We start from the raw sequence: 16,850 nt of genomic DNA on the forward strand, positions 1-16,850 counted from the left end.
TCGTTAGGTGGTTTTCCCAGGGCAACAGAAATTGCAAGCAGTAGCTGAACGTGAGTGAGAAAAGAGAACGGAATTCAATTACCAAGCACACGAACATACGAGATCAGAGCGTTTCACTTGCTTCTAGAAGGAACTAGAAGACAGTACTGGTTTTTAACATGAGTATCATGGAAGATATGAAATCTGGTTCCTAATGGTCTGTGTTGAGGAATAGGGGGGAAGAGGGAGATCTGGGGATGTGAACAATCAGGAAACTGAGAGGTACTGCAGAAGTGGGAGAATTGTGTAGTGAAACGTCTGGATGTGCACAGTAAATAAGAGTAAGAATTGGAAGAGGTTCCAAAACTTGCCAGCTTTACAGAAAACAAAGATATGCGTGTGAGCGACTAAAGAAGAAAGTGGAAAGGAATAGGGGTTTTATAAGAGAACATAATGAATTCTTGTTTTGTTTTTAAAATGTATTATACTTTGTTATTCCAACTAAATAATTTTCTCGATAGGATGGACCTTTCTGATGTACCACCCGTCAATGGGAATTTTATTAATTTTCAGTAGGTAGGGCACATTCTCATGATTATTGCTTGGTGGGGGCAAGAAATACAGGTATACGAGTTCCCTTGAATGGTAAGATCAAAGTGGCTAGATTTAGAATCGATGAAATCAAATATACAAATTCATTTTTTTCAGGGAGTGCATATTTAGTAAGTACATGAATGTACAATAAAATATTCTGTTTTGGTATTCAGCTAAAAGTTGCTCTTTAAAATACAAAAGCGTCGGGGCGCCTGGGTGGCTCAGCCATTTAGCGTCTGCCTTCGGCTCAGGTCATGATCCCAGGGTCCTGGGATCGAGCCCTGCATCGGGCTCCTTGCTCGGCAGGGAAGCCTGCTTCTCCCTCTCCCACTCCCCCTGCTTGTGTTCCCTCTCTCGCTGTCTCTCTCTGTCAAAAAATAAATAAAAATCTTTATAAAAAAATAATAAATAAAAAAATAAAATAAAATACAAAAGTGTCATTACTATAAATGTATCTATTGAAAAGATGGTTATTTTCAGCTTCTCTTGCACGTTAGTAAACATTTTCAGGAGATCACGGAGTCATTCCACGGAAAACAGATTTCCAAACCCTCTCATTGTTTCCCCAAGATTAAATTGTAACAGAGTAAAGTACATCTGTAAGGAATGGACAAAAAAATAATTCGTATCCCATATCATTTTAGAATAAGTATACGTCCCATAAGGGAATTTTCAGACTGCTCACACAATAGGTATGTACACTGCTCCATGTGAAATCAAATCAGTATTCTAAAATGCTGCCAAGACACAGGTCAAGATACTTGGAAGACTCCTAAGATTTAAAGTATATGGCACTTTACAATCATTATTGTACAAAAACACACACACACACGTTTCTCTCCATATACAGAGAGTAATAATAAACTAAGCTAAGTATGTTATGTGACTTAAACGCTGCTTTGTATTTTCCAATAAAAGATTTGTCATGTAAAATCAGAGACGATATTCGCTACTTCACAGAGATACCAAAAAAAAACAAAACAAAACAAAAAACACCACTCCACTGTTAAGCAGTATGAATATAGAATGAAAATTTTAAATGAGAGTCTTACTATTTACAGACAGTGTCCAAACATTTCAATCCTTCCAAACTCTCTGCCCCTTTGTAGGAAGGAGAAAAAGTATACAATTTAGAAATAATTACCTATAAACAAGAATTATAAGTCAATGTAGTGGTCAAATATGAAATACATACTAGCAGTCTCTTCCAGAAGATGTCTATAGACTAAGAAGTGAGAACTAGATAAAGTATTCCTGATACACTGAATATTGAAAAGTATTTTTCAAAAAATATGGATATTTACAATCAAAACAAAACATGGGCTAAAACAGTAATGTTTATATCATCATAGACATACTTGCAAATACTCTTCTCACATTTATATTTTGTTCTTTTCCAATAGAACACCACTTTCTATGTACATCATGGTAACAAACTGAATGACAATTACAAGAAAATTGAGAAATGCCTGATCACAAATTTTAACCTTAGTGCTGACATCCTAATTTAAAAGCTGGATCTTCCTGTGCTATAATTAATGAGGCATGGAACCAAAAGAGTAATCTGACCTTATAATTTCACTTCAAAAATCTTTATTTCACAGGTTCCACATTTTTTAATATTTGACAGAGTTCAAAAATATTTGACAGAGTTGACTCAGTATTTGATGTACTATTTCTAAAAAAGTTAAACACTTTTGAATTAAGGACATGTACGAATATCCAATCAGACTAGACTGCTAAAAGGTTAAACTGTTTCTTTCACATTGATAAAATAGTGTCATTTTATAAGACATGGTAATGCCCAATAAAACAAAAATATGATCTTAAAAAGCTAGGAAGTAAAAGAGTCCCAATCGGCAACTGTGTAGAGGGAAAATAGGATTACATTTATTGGCTACTCTATCAACTTAACTTCTCATAAAATCCTCCTGATCTATTAAATAACTTCAGAACTGAAGTATGCTCTCCTATGGGAGTTGTAAAACAAATTAGATACAATTACAATTCAATACAAATAAAAAGCCAACCTATTTACCCTTAAGATGATTCTTGTTTTAGAGCTTTATTATTTGAATTGGACTAGAATTTTCCCTAATGAATCAAGTGGGCCCCTTGACTTAATTATAGATTTTTACATTATACTTTCTATAGAGAAACATAGTTGATAGGAGTAAGCTCTGGAAAACTGTGGTAACTACACCTCCCCAAAGTGAATACAACAAACATCTGTTGCAAGAACTGCTTGGCTTTCAGACAGTATGTAAAGGGTGTTCTTTTTCCCAGTGTTTTGCTATTAAAAAAAAAAAATTATTTGTTAAGAAACATGTTTCTACTATCAATTCTCAAAACGTAAAATCTTAAAATTCTAAGTTAAACACAGGTCATTACCAGGTTTATTATAGAAGGCAAACTATGCAATGTACAAGACTCCAGTCGCATTCTAAAAGGGTAACAAAATAATTGGGCATGTTGCCCTCTGTCTGTGGGTTACAAAGTAATTTTAACCATTGTCTTCCTTTCTTAACTCCTCTACACAAACATCCCAACACTCAGAGCAGAGGAGGGGACTAAATATACAACCTCCTGGGATTTTCTTCCTCTGTTGCAATCCCCGTGATAATTCAGCTTTCTCCTTGGGATCTCACCAGTTTCTGAACTCAATATCCTGTTATCCTCATTAAGTGATAAACGAATTCTTAAAGTTTTACTCAAGTGACAGGATAAATAACTGCAATTTTTTTACATAATGCATTAAGCACAAAATGTAATAATTTCAATGGGAGGAAGGGAGGAATCAATGAGCCCTTATGACTCCTCGTCTTTTCTTAACTGCATCAAAGACTTGTTCAGTGCTTTTGGTAAACTGAATACATTTCCCTTGATTCTGTAAGAGCAAACTTTTGCCTCAGACTCACAGGTATTTTGCAAAGTAAAAACTCATCTTTTTTAGCATTTGGAAATTACACGAAGTGCACACAAATCAGCAGGTACAAATGAATAAAAATGTTTAAACGCAACAGAGCACAGGGCACGTAATACCTTTGTAATAAGGAAAGGAGGAGTAGTAAACAGATGACCGCCTCTAAACATATTTCAAATAACATGTAAGTTTTTTCACTTTTTAATCTTCTACCCCCTCTTCTACCCATGCCTCCTCCCAACCATTTTGAGATTACCATTCATTAAAAGTTTAAGATTCAGTTTTTACAATTTCACTTTTATGTTAACTTATTAATAAGATATTGATTTAATCCCTAAAACATTTCTGGGGATACTTCAACAAGGCATCATAACATCACTATACTGAGGAACCTCTTTCTCATTCAAGCAATGAGTAAAATAAGAAGCTTCCATTTCTTTTTCTGCCAAATCCAAAGTACGAGTACTTCATTATGTTTCGAGAAACTTCAAGATCTATAATTGAATTTGCCCATGTCTTCAATTAAAGTCTAAAATGTTAACACGCACCTGTACAGATGTGTTTACAGAACCACAGGGAAAATGCCTTAAGCAGTCCTCAAAATGGTGTTTGCAAATTCCATCACAAGCAAAAAATTTGAGGAAAATTCATTTAAAGTTGATATAAATAGAAAGTCAAAGTCATACATATTCCAGTATATACAAGTTTTGAATAATTTTCAAATCATTACATTTTTTTTCTACATTTACAGTCTCTGTCTCGGTAAAAGATGAATCACAGAAAGGTATCTGCCCGTTTCCTAGGAAAGAGAGCTAGCCAACACACACAAAGCATATTCCAGAGCAACTAACTGTTAAAAGCTTCCTTTCTGCGATGTGACAGTCTTCAATTTTTATGGAGGATTACCCTGAGTTGTGAATTTGATTTCAAGAAAAATTAGTTTCAATTTTATGTCTAAGGAAAACAGTTCCTTAAATTTAAAAGAAAAAAAAAAAATCAGCTATTGTAAATAACTTGAAAAAGGGATTTGAAGTTATAAGGTCACTTGTATATGTATTTCATATGTTTTATTATAGATGTATTACATATTATTTATGTACAAAACATTATATCGATTTGTATTCATACCTATATTTCCCACAATGAATCTCAGAACAATGCATTTTCAGCAAGTACCTTATAATTATAAACTAATATAACACTCATAACTACCCATCATTAAATACTATTACATCCATTCTACAGACAGAAAAACTGGTGCTGAGAAGTTAAAAGATTTACCCAAAGCCTTAAGAACAAATCAGGAGGCACCACAACCACAAAGCTGAAGATCTGCACATTAATGACTCTCTGAATAGATTTGCATTGCTTTGTTTTTATCTTAATTACTTAATATTATCTAGATTTCACAAAATCTAAAAAGGGAAAAGATGCTTGCTGACCACTTAATGCTGAAGGAAGCAACAGAGGATAGATGAGTTCTATTTAATAAGAAACCCTTGCCTTCTTTGCTATTTTCCTAAAACTTAAATGAAAATTCTCTATGTAGTACCTCTTCTACTGCTTAGTACTTTCAACTTCAAAGTGAATTATCCAAAATCATCCCACTCATTTATTAAGAAAAAAAAAAAAAAACTGCATTATTGCCATCTTACTGATGAGAAGACAGCGAAGGAACAAAGCTTTTTGAATGGGTCCCACATTAAGTGTGAGAGAAGTCTGGAGTTAGAACATCTTATGTCCTGGACTCCTCATCCAATTTTTCAGACTAAAGGGTAGGGTTGTTCCTCTTAATTATCTTATTCTGAAGTCACTAAAGGAAGCACAGAATTTTCTGAAGGAGGGGGAGAAACCTATTCTGAAAGTTACAGGTGTAAAGGAATACATGAGAAGTGTATTTCACTGTGCTTAGGTTAAAATTCACTACAATTCAAGTTTTAAAAAATTATTCACCTATGTTTTTCCTTTAGTATCCATGAATCAGAAACTCTGCTGGGTGAGACACTGAATTTTTTTTTCCCCCAGAACTAGGCTCATGTTTTTATAGGTGAGATACAAGCTAAGAAATGAAATTAAATGAGGAAGATAAAGAATGGGTCCATATTAAAGCGTATTTGGTGGCATGGAACTTGCAAGATAAGACATCAATTTTCAGCCTGGCTGGTTACAGACTAGGACTCATTGCTTCTAGTCAACAGTGAGCATTTCAGAGGGACAAGAACATGACATTTGAGGGCAAATGATGCATGGTAATACGCACGATGCATTCCTTGAAAAGCTGGAGAAAAGAATGAACTAAGTAAGCTGGCAGGGTAAAAAATGTTCAATAACCAGGCCTTCGGATGAGAAAATAGATGAGAAAAATTCAGATAAGTCCTCTAACTTCACTGAACAGTTTTTTAAAAAAACCTATGCTTTCCACGTGGAGAAAGATATAGAAACAATAATTTCTATAGATTGATATAATCTTTCTACTTTCTAAGAAAATTACAGTTTCATGTGGAAAAACAACATAACCAGCATATCCCTAATTATAGGCAAGTTTTCAGATTCCAAGGTGGCAGCAAAAGTGCAACAAACAAGACAAAGAGTTGTCACGTTAACGAGACATACCTCTTGGACTGATCGAGCAGCTGGCTTGTCTTGATGATTGGCCAATATTAAAAAGGGTAAAGTGCATAACTGTGGGTGCTGAAGAGCTGAGTGCAGTTCATTTCTAGCAGTTTCTAAATCATCTTCTGAAGAGGCACTGTCTAATACAAATATTACCCCTTGAGATCCTTGGTAGTAGCGACTCCAATATTTCCGGATATTATCAGCCCCTGTCAAAAACAAAACAAATTCTCTTTTTAAAAACAGCATTCAGAAACTGAAAAAACACTGAACAGTACTGTTGGGAACACTCAACAGTAATTCCTACTGGAAACCAGTGTAGCTTTTAAAAATTAAGTGCAGAAAACATGGTTGATGACAACAAAGGCATGAGAGCCAACAGGTGGATGTGGCCTTGAAGAAGAACACCAAAGTTGAGGAGTCATTCTTCATACCTTTCTTATCAAAATATGTGAGAAAAACCAGGATACTTTTTAGATTCAAACTCAAAATGTTTTCAGATTTTGCTTACTAGCCCAAAATAAACTCCACTCTTTATAAATTGAGTCTGAGCCTAACTCAGAGAGCAGTGTAACCTAGCTGTTCAGAGAGGCTTTTTTTCCCAGACAATGAACATTAGCTTGATATTTTCTAAAAGAACTACTTGCTGATCAGGGCAGCCTTGTTTAATTCATCTAGAAAGTGAAAACTACTAGCACAATACCTTCATGTATCAAAGTGCTGAAATTTGTGATGAATTAAAATCTTGATACATTGGCATAAACCCATTTGGCAATGAGCATCCTCATGGCCTTGGTATAACGGGGTGTTCACAAAAGACACTGAGATTCTCATCAGCCAGGGCCACGTCTTATTCTTCTTTGTATTCCCAATATCCAGCACAATATATAACTTGAAGCTCAGTACAGGAATGAGGGAAATGAGGGAAGGAGGAAGTGAAATTATACACTAATTAGGCTTTATGGATTTTGAGACTAGAAAGACCTGGAGAGACTGTCCAGTCCAACTGTCTGAGGAAATTGGGGCCAAGAGAGGTGAAGTGAGTAATCCCCATTCATATGTCTAGTCAATCACAAAACTGAGATTTGCATCTGAGTAGACAACCTATCCAGGGAGGGCATGGGCATTCCCCACTACATCATGATGACTGCTTCCTTTACTTTCATTCAATTCATGAATAGCACAGGCAGTGTTTGTATGGGGGTTGGGTTAGGGGATGGGAGGGAGGCTTATTGGTTATACAACAAAAATTAGATAAAGGTATTTCATCAATTTAGTGCATACGATCAAGTCTTAACCTTAAGTTCAGTAACTACATGTTAGCCATCCATTGAATATTTAGCTCCTATATTGAATATACTGTGCTAAGTGCTAGGGGCACAGAGATTAAGGACTGGAGTCGGCATGCACTAACTGGCAACGGCCAAACGTGTGCATCTCTTTCCAACTCTGTGTTCAAGGACACCATACTGGAAGCTCAAAACTGGACAGGGTGGGAATATTTTCACCATCAAAATCAACAACAGCTATCATCAGGTCTTTTCTTCCCCTGAAGGCCAACACACCACTGGATGACATTAAGAAGCCCACATTTTTCTGGGAGAAATAGAAAAAAAAAAAATAAAGCACTGTGAGAGAGGTACTCCTTAAGCGGGATGAGAGCAAGAGAGGTGGCATCTCAACTGGACTGGGCAATTCTCTTCAAAAATAGTAGTTACCAAACACCTACCATTTATTAAGCACTTTCTAGGTCCAGGCACAGTGCTAGGTGTTTTCAAAAGAAGAGCTCATATAATTCTTATAACCACCCTAAGAGGGAGGTATAACTGACTCAGGATTTAAAACTAATTTTCAGATTTTAAAATCCAGGGTATTTGTCATAATATTTTGCTGAAACAACCTGCTATATAAGATGATCAAGGACAGTTAATGTTGAGTAACCTTCAATATGTAAAGACATGGCATATGAATAGGGGTAACATCCAACCAAGAAAGCAGAACAAAACAAAGCAAAAGAAAAAGAAATTAAGCCAGAGATTATTTAATATAGGTAGGCAGTTGCATAAGTGATGGTTGAACTAAGAAAACAACAGAGGCATGGAAATTAGCAACACCTTAGGCCAGGTTCCCTAGGAACAGAGCCTGAGATGGCATTTCTTGAATGCCTAATTACAGATAGTATTATCAGGAGAAACCAGGAGTGAAAAAAAAAAGCAAGCTAGAATTGGGAAGGAGCTAGGCAAAGATACGGTTTCAGAAATCCAGCCTCCGCTTGATCCACTGAGGAACTCTAGAGCATGTACTAAACCACAGAAGTTGTCCAGTCCAAAGGCAAGGGGGCTGGGCTGCTATACCCCTGTACAGTCATTGGCTATGAGCCACCCTAGGGAACAGGAGGGGGTAGGGATGTGATCTCATACTCTCCCAGACATATTTAGTTGAGGCAATTATGGTCAGCCAAGGGCAGGCCTCTGGAGAAGGGTACAGGTGTGAGTTATTAGCAGCCAATACTCGCAGCAGCTGGGAGATGGATGCACTGGCCCAGTAAAGGAGATCTGGGTAGGATACCAACAGCATCTGCTACAAGCTACATCCAGACATTATCCATATGCTAGAGAACCATCCATAAGCTTGAGGAGCAAAAGTAGCAGCAGTGTTACCTGATGGTAAATGTTTAAAACAAAAATACTGTGCATGTACATATCTGTACATAATTTATTACAAATTTTATTAAAGGATGTGTAGCACACAATTTTCATCTAACATATGCAACATGCTTTACTGTAAATTCCATAGAGCTCATTAATGTTCACAAAATGGTTCCGTGATTTTGCCCAACTTTTGTATCTATAGTCAACCAACAGTTGCAATTGACCAAGTACAGTTCCAAAATAAATGTTGGTTCTGCTAAGTGTTTTACATATATTAAATCATTTACCCTTGACAATCTTAAGAGGCAGGTATTCTTATGGCTCTCATTTTATCAATAATAAAACTAAAACATGAAACGATTACATAATGTGGCCAAGGTTACACATCTAAAATATATATTTAGGTCTAATGAGATTGAAAGAGAAGGATCATTGACTGGGAAGGTGATAAAACTAAGCAAAACACTCTATTACCACATAAGCCAAGGCGGGGGGTGGGGGGGGGAAGCAACCTATTAGAATAAAAGGTACTAGGTGCCTATATATATTAATGCTCAGAGTAGGAACATGTCCAAGAACATTTCCAGCCAATTAATTCAATGAATAGTATTATGAAGTACTATTCTATACAAGTCACTGAGCAAGAACCAGAAGAAATATTTAAAAATCCATTATTCCCTTTAGATCAAATTCTCAAATTCTTTCAAGTAATAATAACTACAACAAGGCCTATAAATACATTAGAGGGAATCAATACGGCCATAGGATTAAGAGGGTGTGCAGAGAATCAAATATAAAGAGAAGAATACTGGTTGCATATTCCAATGGAACTTTTCCGTTGGAAATACATGGGACATACTCAAAATCCAACTCATGAGGCTCATCTCTTTCAACAAGAAACTATTTCCATCTGCCACATTTAGGAGCACATAAGACACCGGGACATACTCAAAATCCAACTCATGAGGCTCATCTCTTTCAACAAGAAACTATTTCCATCTGCCACATTTAGGAGCACATAAGACACCTGAAAATAGTGAGACAAAATGATGGTGAGTCCAATGACTGTGTTGGTAGAAACAAACCCAAAAAGAAATGTCATAATTCCTTAAAATGTCCCGTCTATGACAAAGTATGTGAATAATACATTATTAATGGTGCAAAGACCCTTTTCTTTAGTCTGCTACCACACAGTTATCTGCCCAATCTTAGCATTTCTGATGTTCATCACAAACATTGGGCCTGGAATTCGAAATTCCAGTTCAGCCTTTTGCCCAATGGCTTGGTCAGCAGCAGCCTAAACCCAGATTAGGGCCCAGGAAACCAGCAGTGGGATGAAGGGTCGTATAAAGTTGGTCAGTCTGGCTGAGTGGATCTTAGTTAAGCCACCAGATTAAAATGAGAAATGGATATGTCATTAACCCAGCTGCCAGATGCTTTGAGATGCGAGCCTAACTGGGAGAATTCAGAACACCCATTTGATGTCCACATCCCAATATTCCTCATCCACAAACCGAGTCCAAAGGGAGTAACATAACACAGGACATCACATCAAACAGTGGTCTGGGGCCACTCATTTTAATGACTGAATAGTGCAAGCTTTGTGTCGTTTAAATTGTTATATAAAAAGGTTAAACACCCAACTCAAACCCGGCCTGTATTTTGTACACTGATTAAAAAACAAAGGGGTATCTTAACAGTAGAGAGGGTCTGATACTGCCTTACTAAACATTGTAAGGAGCCTCTGGTCATCTAAGAGTTCAATCTGAGAGCCAATCAATCAGGGGAGCCTGGTTTAAGCCACTACAAGAGAAAAACTAGAAGATAGGAGCGTAACGTGTCTTCATCATGCAAGGTTCTTTTTAAAGGCACACTATGGCAACTATGGACAACTTTTCTATGGTACATATGGACAACTATGGAACATTCTCTTAATATCCATTAATTCAGCTAAGAGACGATTATTGAGCACCTGGCACCATCCCAGGTGCTGGGGACATAGTAGCAAACAAAACAGACAAAAACTTCAGTCTTCACAGGGCTTACATTCTTTACCAGCAGAGCCAGCCTAGCATTACAGAGGTTAAAAATGCCAAGTATCTGTTTTCCAAGTTCTCTCCTACAGCATGGGCAGATTATTCAGTTCTAGCAAACTGGGACTCAACAAAGGTTTGCTGGGAGCTTCTGAAAAAAAAAAAAAAAGTGTCCCTCAATAAAAAGAGAGATGCCCAAAGAGAGCCACCTCTCTCCTGGTTTTTTTTATTTCATTAGGTGATAAGATGATACTTTGAACTGTGTTAACCCAGCAGTCTTGAAGGAGACCCGCCAACACACTGAGGACCCGTCAGAACGGGAAGACAGAGCAAGCCTGGTCGTGGAGAACACCGATGAGCAGCTGTACCAACCACCGACATTGTAAGAACCCCTTGTTCTGGAGTACAGTAAAGGCCTATTATTCAAGCCAATGTTAGAAGAATATTTTGTTATTCGCAGCCAAAAAAAGGCTTAGTTCCCTTAAGTTAAAAGACCATAAATAAGTTTCTTACAAGAGTTGTTCTTTGAAAGATAAACCCAATGAGCTATAAAAGGCAAACAAACAAAAACAGGGACATACAGGAGTCAACAATAACAATAAAAACAGTTGTTCAAAGTTGTCCCTATGGCAGGGGGACGGGGGGGGAAGGCTGTCCTTATGGAAAATCTCATCTCCAGACCAGTGATTTCTAACTAAACTTTTTGTGTTAATTTTTTTTTTTTTAATTAAAAGATTTTATTTATTTATTTGAGAGAGAGAGAATGAGAGAGAGCAAGCACATGAGAGGGGGGAGGGTCCGGAGGGTCAGAGGGAGAAGCAGACTCCCTGCCGAGCAGGGAGCCCGATGCGGGACTCGATCCAGGGACTCCAGGATCATGACCTGAGCCGAAGGCAGTCGCTTAACCAACTGAGCCACCCAGGCGCCCTTTTTTTTTTTTTTTTAAAAGATTTTATTTATTTATTTGAGAGAGAGAGAATGAGAGAGAGAGAGCATGAGAGTGGGGAGGGTCAGAGGGAGAAGCAGACTCCCTGCCGAGCAGGGAGCCTTGTGTTAATTTTTTACCTGTGCTTTCCAATATGGTAACCACTAGCCATGGTGGCTACTGGGTACTTGAAATGCAGCCAGTGCAACGGAGGAACTGAATTTTATTTAAATTTGCTTAAATTTGAAGTTCAGACGCCACACGTGGCTGATGGCTACTGTACTGGATAGTGCGTTCTAGATATTCCTCTCGCTTCTTGCTGACTGCTAGGAACCCCTAAGACTAAAACAGTTGGAGATCTAATCCTGTCTCTGAAAGGAAAAGCAGGTAGCTGTGCTGGTCGAGGAGCAGGTGTGGTCGGTCCGATCCAAAGACGGTTTGCCGAGGGGCTACGTGTGGCTGACCAGGCACCAGGGCGAGGGCATCCGCTGTGCTCGGCCACCCTGCCGCGACACAGTGAGGGTGAGGATCAAGACTGTCCTCTCTTTCCATCCTCTTACCACAGTCTGAAGAAAATGAAGGAGAGTAAGATTATTTTCCCTCTGGAAAACTTAATGAGACTGGAGAACCCAAAAAAAGAAGCCAATTTTGGAGAATTTTAATTGTAAATTAATTCTTCAAATCTTAGAGAAGGAGGATGTGTCCTCGGAACAAAAGTCACCTCAGCAGTATTACTTTAAGAAGAATGGTTTCCAGCATGGGGAGAAAACGTTCAGAGAGCAGGACCCGAGAAGGGACAGAAAAGTAATACTTTTAAATTCTTTTTTTACCCCTCCCATCTGTGGAGTCTTGGGTCTTTCTGACGGATGGTTTCTTTCATTCTTTTCATCTTCTCTACATCAAACTCACTCAGCCTGTTTTTAAAAACTGAAATACTAAGAGTTTGGGAGGACTAAGACCTACATATTTAAACTCAAACTTTTGTTACGGAACCCCCCTACCCCCACCCCCAAAAAGTCAAAACATCTTAAATTAAGCCCTCCTTAAATGGTCAGTACAAAGTATAAAAATGTGAAGATTCAAAGTCAAGCTCTCCTAAGGGAGGTGTATTGTCCTATTTTGCTTTCAGAGTCAAAAACAAAAACAAAAACAAAAACAAAAACACCCCAAAACACTCTAGATAATAAAAAAAAAAATTTAGAAAAATTTATGAAAAACAAAAATGTGGTCTACATGATGGGAGGAGAACCACCACTGAACAGGATAAACGGTTGAGCTGGAGGAGACCACAGTCCTCAGGCTCACAGAGAGATGTGCTGAGAACACCCACGTAGAATATAAAAGACAATTAACACATAGTCGTCATCCACCCCTGCCTCACCGACATATTACATCACATCTAACCTTGTAAAGGTGTTTATATACATCACCTCACTTAACTTTTTAGGAGTTATTATCCTTATTTAAGAGATGGAGAAATTGGGACAGAAAGTTTACTACGCACTTTTCTCCATATCCAGCTAATAAATGGCAGATCCAGGATTCAAAGTTTGGACTGATTCCAAAGACCATGTATTCTTTTCTCCTACACGGTGCTGCTTCCCAGAGAGTGTAAGAGGTTCCAATGAAAGGGAGAGAAGAGGAACAAAGGCATTCCAGTGGGGAGCGTGTGGCTGGGAGCATAAGCTAAGAGGAAACTAGGAGTGGGTGGGTGGGTGGGGGCACAGTGAAGACAAGGAGCCGAAGAAGTCTCAGCTAGTGACAAGTAATGGCCAGTGTGAAGACAGAATATGGATGGCTTTGTAAGCCAGTCAGTGTCTGGGCGTGAGGCAGCAGTAAATGGAGAATTATTTCAGAGCCTGGGGGACATTACCTGGGTAGTCTTGTCTTGCTTAAGGGCCTTGTTGACTACCCATTATCTGTTAGTACTTAGGGCAGACAGTACTACCTACCCATAGCTGAGCTTCTTCCAATCCTAAAGTGCCAAGCCTCTAGATTTCATAAACCTTAAAAATGAATACTCTCCACACTCCTGGACATATAGCTAACTGCACAGCTTGAAAAAGATTCACTTAGTAAGGTATTCCTGTATTTATTAGCAATACAGTTTCTTAGGGAGGGGTAAAAAATGTGGACAAGAAAAAAAAGAGTTCTTCCTACTCCCAAAGGGTATAAGAGAGTCAGTAAAGGAAATATATGTCAACAAATAGTTTCTGCCTTATTTTGGATTCCCCCAGTGTAAAGGGTTTATTCAAGCGGTGAATGCAGAAAATGCTAGTGGCAGAGTGAGGAAGTGGGAGAGGGAAAGAGACAACCCACAAAAAGAGCTATCCAAACAGCAACCACTGTGGGTAGCCTGAACTGACTCAGGCTAGAACTGGAAGCATTTGGGGCCTCATCCACCTACCTCCCATTAGTGGTTGCTTGAGGAGAACTGCACGTTATTTTCATAACATCTCCAGCTTTGCCAAGGCACCGAGGTCTCAATAATTCTTGAGAGCGAAGAGGCTAAGACCCCATAGGGGTTTTAGAATTGTACATACTTGTGATCTTTAATATGCAAAAGGGACCACAGGGATCTGCTAAAACTCAGGCATATTTGGGGCTGTTTTTCAGCAGAAATAAATGTGTTACACCGAACTATCTTTACGTTCACCCTATCTCCTGTCCAAAGATAGGTCAGCCAGAGTTGGGAGTGCAATCGCAAAATTAAGAGGTCTATATAGGAACTGGACTAATCTCCTTGGTCTCATTATGCTGGAATTCTAACCCAGTGATCACATGCTTTGGAGCCTAGAAAGGTTATTACAACATGTGCAGCCTTGGCATCAGACTTCAAATAGCACATCCTCAGAAAATTCGGAAGCAGGTGGTCCTCAGCCTACCTTTTACAAACAAAAAGCTGTTACACCAATTGCCCTTTTCCCACGTTATCCTGCCCCTCAACAAGGATTCTGGATGTCCGGGTTACACAAAGCACAACTGTACATCATTACCTTCACCATCAAGTTCTAACTGCCATACCTGAGGACTCCGCCTGCTCCCTGATTATCTTGCCCTCCTCTACGTTCTCACTCTGGTCCACACCCACAACCACTTTCCATCTGGATCACCAGAACAGCCCTCTAACTGATCTCCTTGCTTCTGTCCTGGCAGTGCTCTGATGACATTATTAATACTGATCCAGGAAACTAGCTCAAGCTCTATCACCACTCTGCTCAAAAACATCAAATGCCTATAAAACCTGAGATTCCCAAACGACACAACTTAGCATTTACAGTTCTCTGTGATCTGGCTCCAACAGGCCATTCCTTACTCCGTCTCTCCGTTCGTCTCCTTGTACCCTCCACAAGTGCAACTTGCTCTCTCCCAGACTAGACCAGGCTTCCACTATCACGTCTTTGGTTGTTATCCCCCCCTGCCTAGAGTTCCTGCCATATCCGTTCTCCCCTCGGCTCCTGCACAGGGAAATCACCACCTACCCTGCACGGGCCAGATCACCTATTCCACCCAGCCTTCCCACAGTCTCCCGGCTGGAAAGAACGTCTCAGAAACTTTTAATCTCTTTCTCTCGGCACTCTTCATAAGACTTTCTAGCCCGTAGCAGAGTTACCTGAATGCACATTTCATCTTCGAGCCATCTGGGAGTTTGGAGCCTTTGTGTGCCTCACTCATTTTCACACTCTGAATGCCTCTAACACAGTCTTACACAATCACTATTTTTTTCCATGAATTGGTTAATCTTTTATACAATGTTTACTCAGATTTCTCACATGCAGAATGTAGAGTTCACCCAACGACACATTTCATGACACAGAAATAGGCTATCTTCTTGATGGATGGTGGCAGCTTGTTGGCTTACTGTTACTAGCACGTAGTTTTTACATTTCTGGTACATACTCAGTTCTGCAAGGAATCGCTCATCTGACATTTTTAATTTAAAAAATTTTTAATTCTGCATACACAATAAAATTACACTCTATTCACAGCTTTTTGCCTTTCTCAGAGTTCTGTTTTAGTATTGGGAAATGTGCAGCCATAAGGGTACATGTGCTGAGCACCATACTAAAACACAACTAAGAGCATTACCCTGCGCTCTTGGGGATCCGTCAGCCTGCCCTGAGGCCCCACAGAACAAGCAGCTCTGAGAAACTGAAAGTGTAGAACAAACAAGCTGTGGGAAGAGTTGTGGGAAAATGTTCCCTTCTGTACTCCCATAAAAGCCAAGGGCCTACTGCCTAGAAGACCCACAAAATCAAGGTGATCACTATGTGCATAGCTCCAAATGTTTACCAAGCAGCAAATTCCTGGGCTATTGGCCTAACACAAAAAAACAAAAAGCACATTTTGTAGTATTCTGGAAAATCTGGTGCCCAGACTAGGAAAGAGTCTGGGAACAATTTTGTTGCAATTGCCATTGACCAAGCAACAAATTGGGAAGAGCCACAACGTGAATTTTCTGGCTGAAATGGAAGGCGTTTCTTCCATACTCGGGGTGAAATACAATCTTCTAATACTGTGGAAAGGCTATGGTATTCTAGCGTAGCTTACCACCCCCCCCCAAGTATTTTTTACTGTAAACTTTGACTTACACCAACCATATGACAAAACTGACAACATGAGGTTCTAGATGAACATAAATTCACAGCCCACAGAAAAAGTTTACAACATCTAATGTCTCATCCCACATAGCAATAAATAATTAGGACAACAGATTATAAGCTTTGACCTTCAAAGGTAGAATATTAGGTTCTTACTCTAACTGTATTTTTTTTTTTTTTAAAGATTTTATTGATTTATTTGAGAGAGAGAGAGACAGCGAGAGAGGGAACACAAGCAGGAGGAGCCGGGGAGGGAGAAGCAGGCTTCCCACAGAGCAGGGAGCCCGATGCAGGGGCTCGATCCCGGGACTCTGGGATCATGACCTGAGCCGAAGGCAGACGCTTAACAACTGAGGCACCCAGGCGCCCCTCTAACTGTAATTTCTGTTTTGTGATTAATTTGACCTCAAAACATTACTAGTAACCTACTCATGTAATAAAACCTTAAGGGAATTCTGCTTGGTCCACAACATTTATTTGATCCCACTCATATTTACCCTTTTGTCTTTTAATACTTCATTTTTTTTTTTT

The 16,850-nt window shown here is 38.9% G+C and overlaps 1 protein-coding gene across 3 annotated transcripts in view; it reads right to left on the bottom strand.

The window, feature by feature from the left end:
* The window catches only part of ARL15 (ARF like GTPase 15), a 552,355-nt gene that overhangs the window by 196,428 nt on the left and 339,077 nt on the right, over nt 1–16,850 (bottom strand). For all 3 annotated transcript variants that reach the window (XM_078066713.1, XM_078066714.1, XM_078066712.1), the window contains one exon: nt 6,110–6,318. In XM_078066713.1, the coding sequence (XP_077922839.1) occupies nt 6,110–6,318 (209 nt within the window). The remainder of the gene's footprint in view (nt 1–6,109; nt 6,319–16,850) is intronic.

The sequence above is a fragment of the Halichoerus grypus genome, chromosome 2 (genome assembly GCF_964656455.1).
Source record: "Halichoerus grypus chromosome 2, mHalGry1.hap1.1, whole genome shotgun sequence".
Taxonomy (NCBI): Eukaryota; Metazoa; Chordata; class Mammalia; order Carnivora; family Phocidae; genus Halichoerus; species Halichoerus grypus.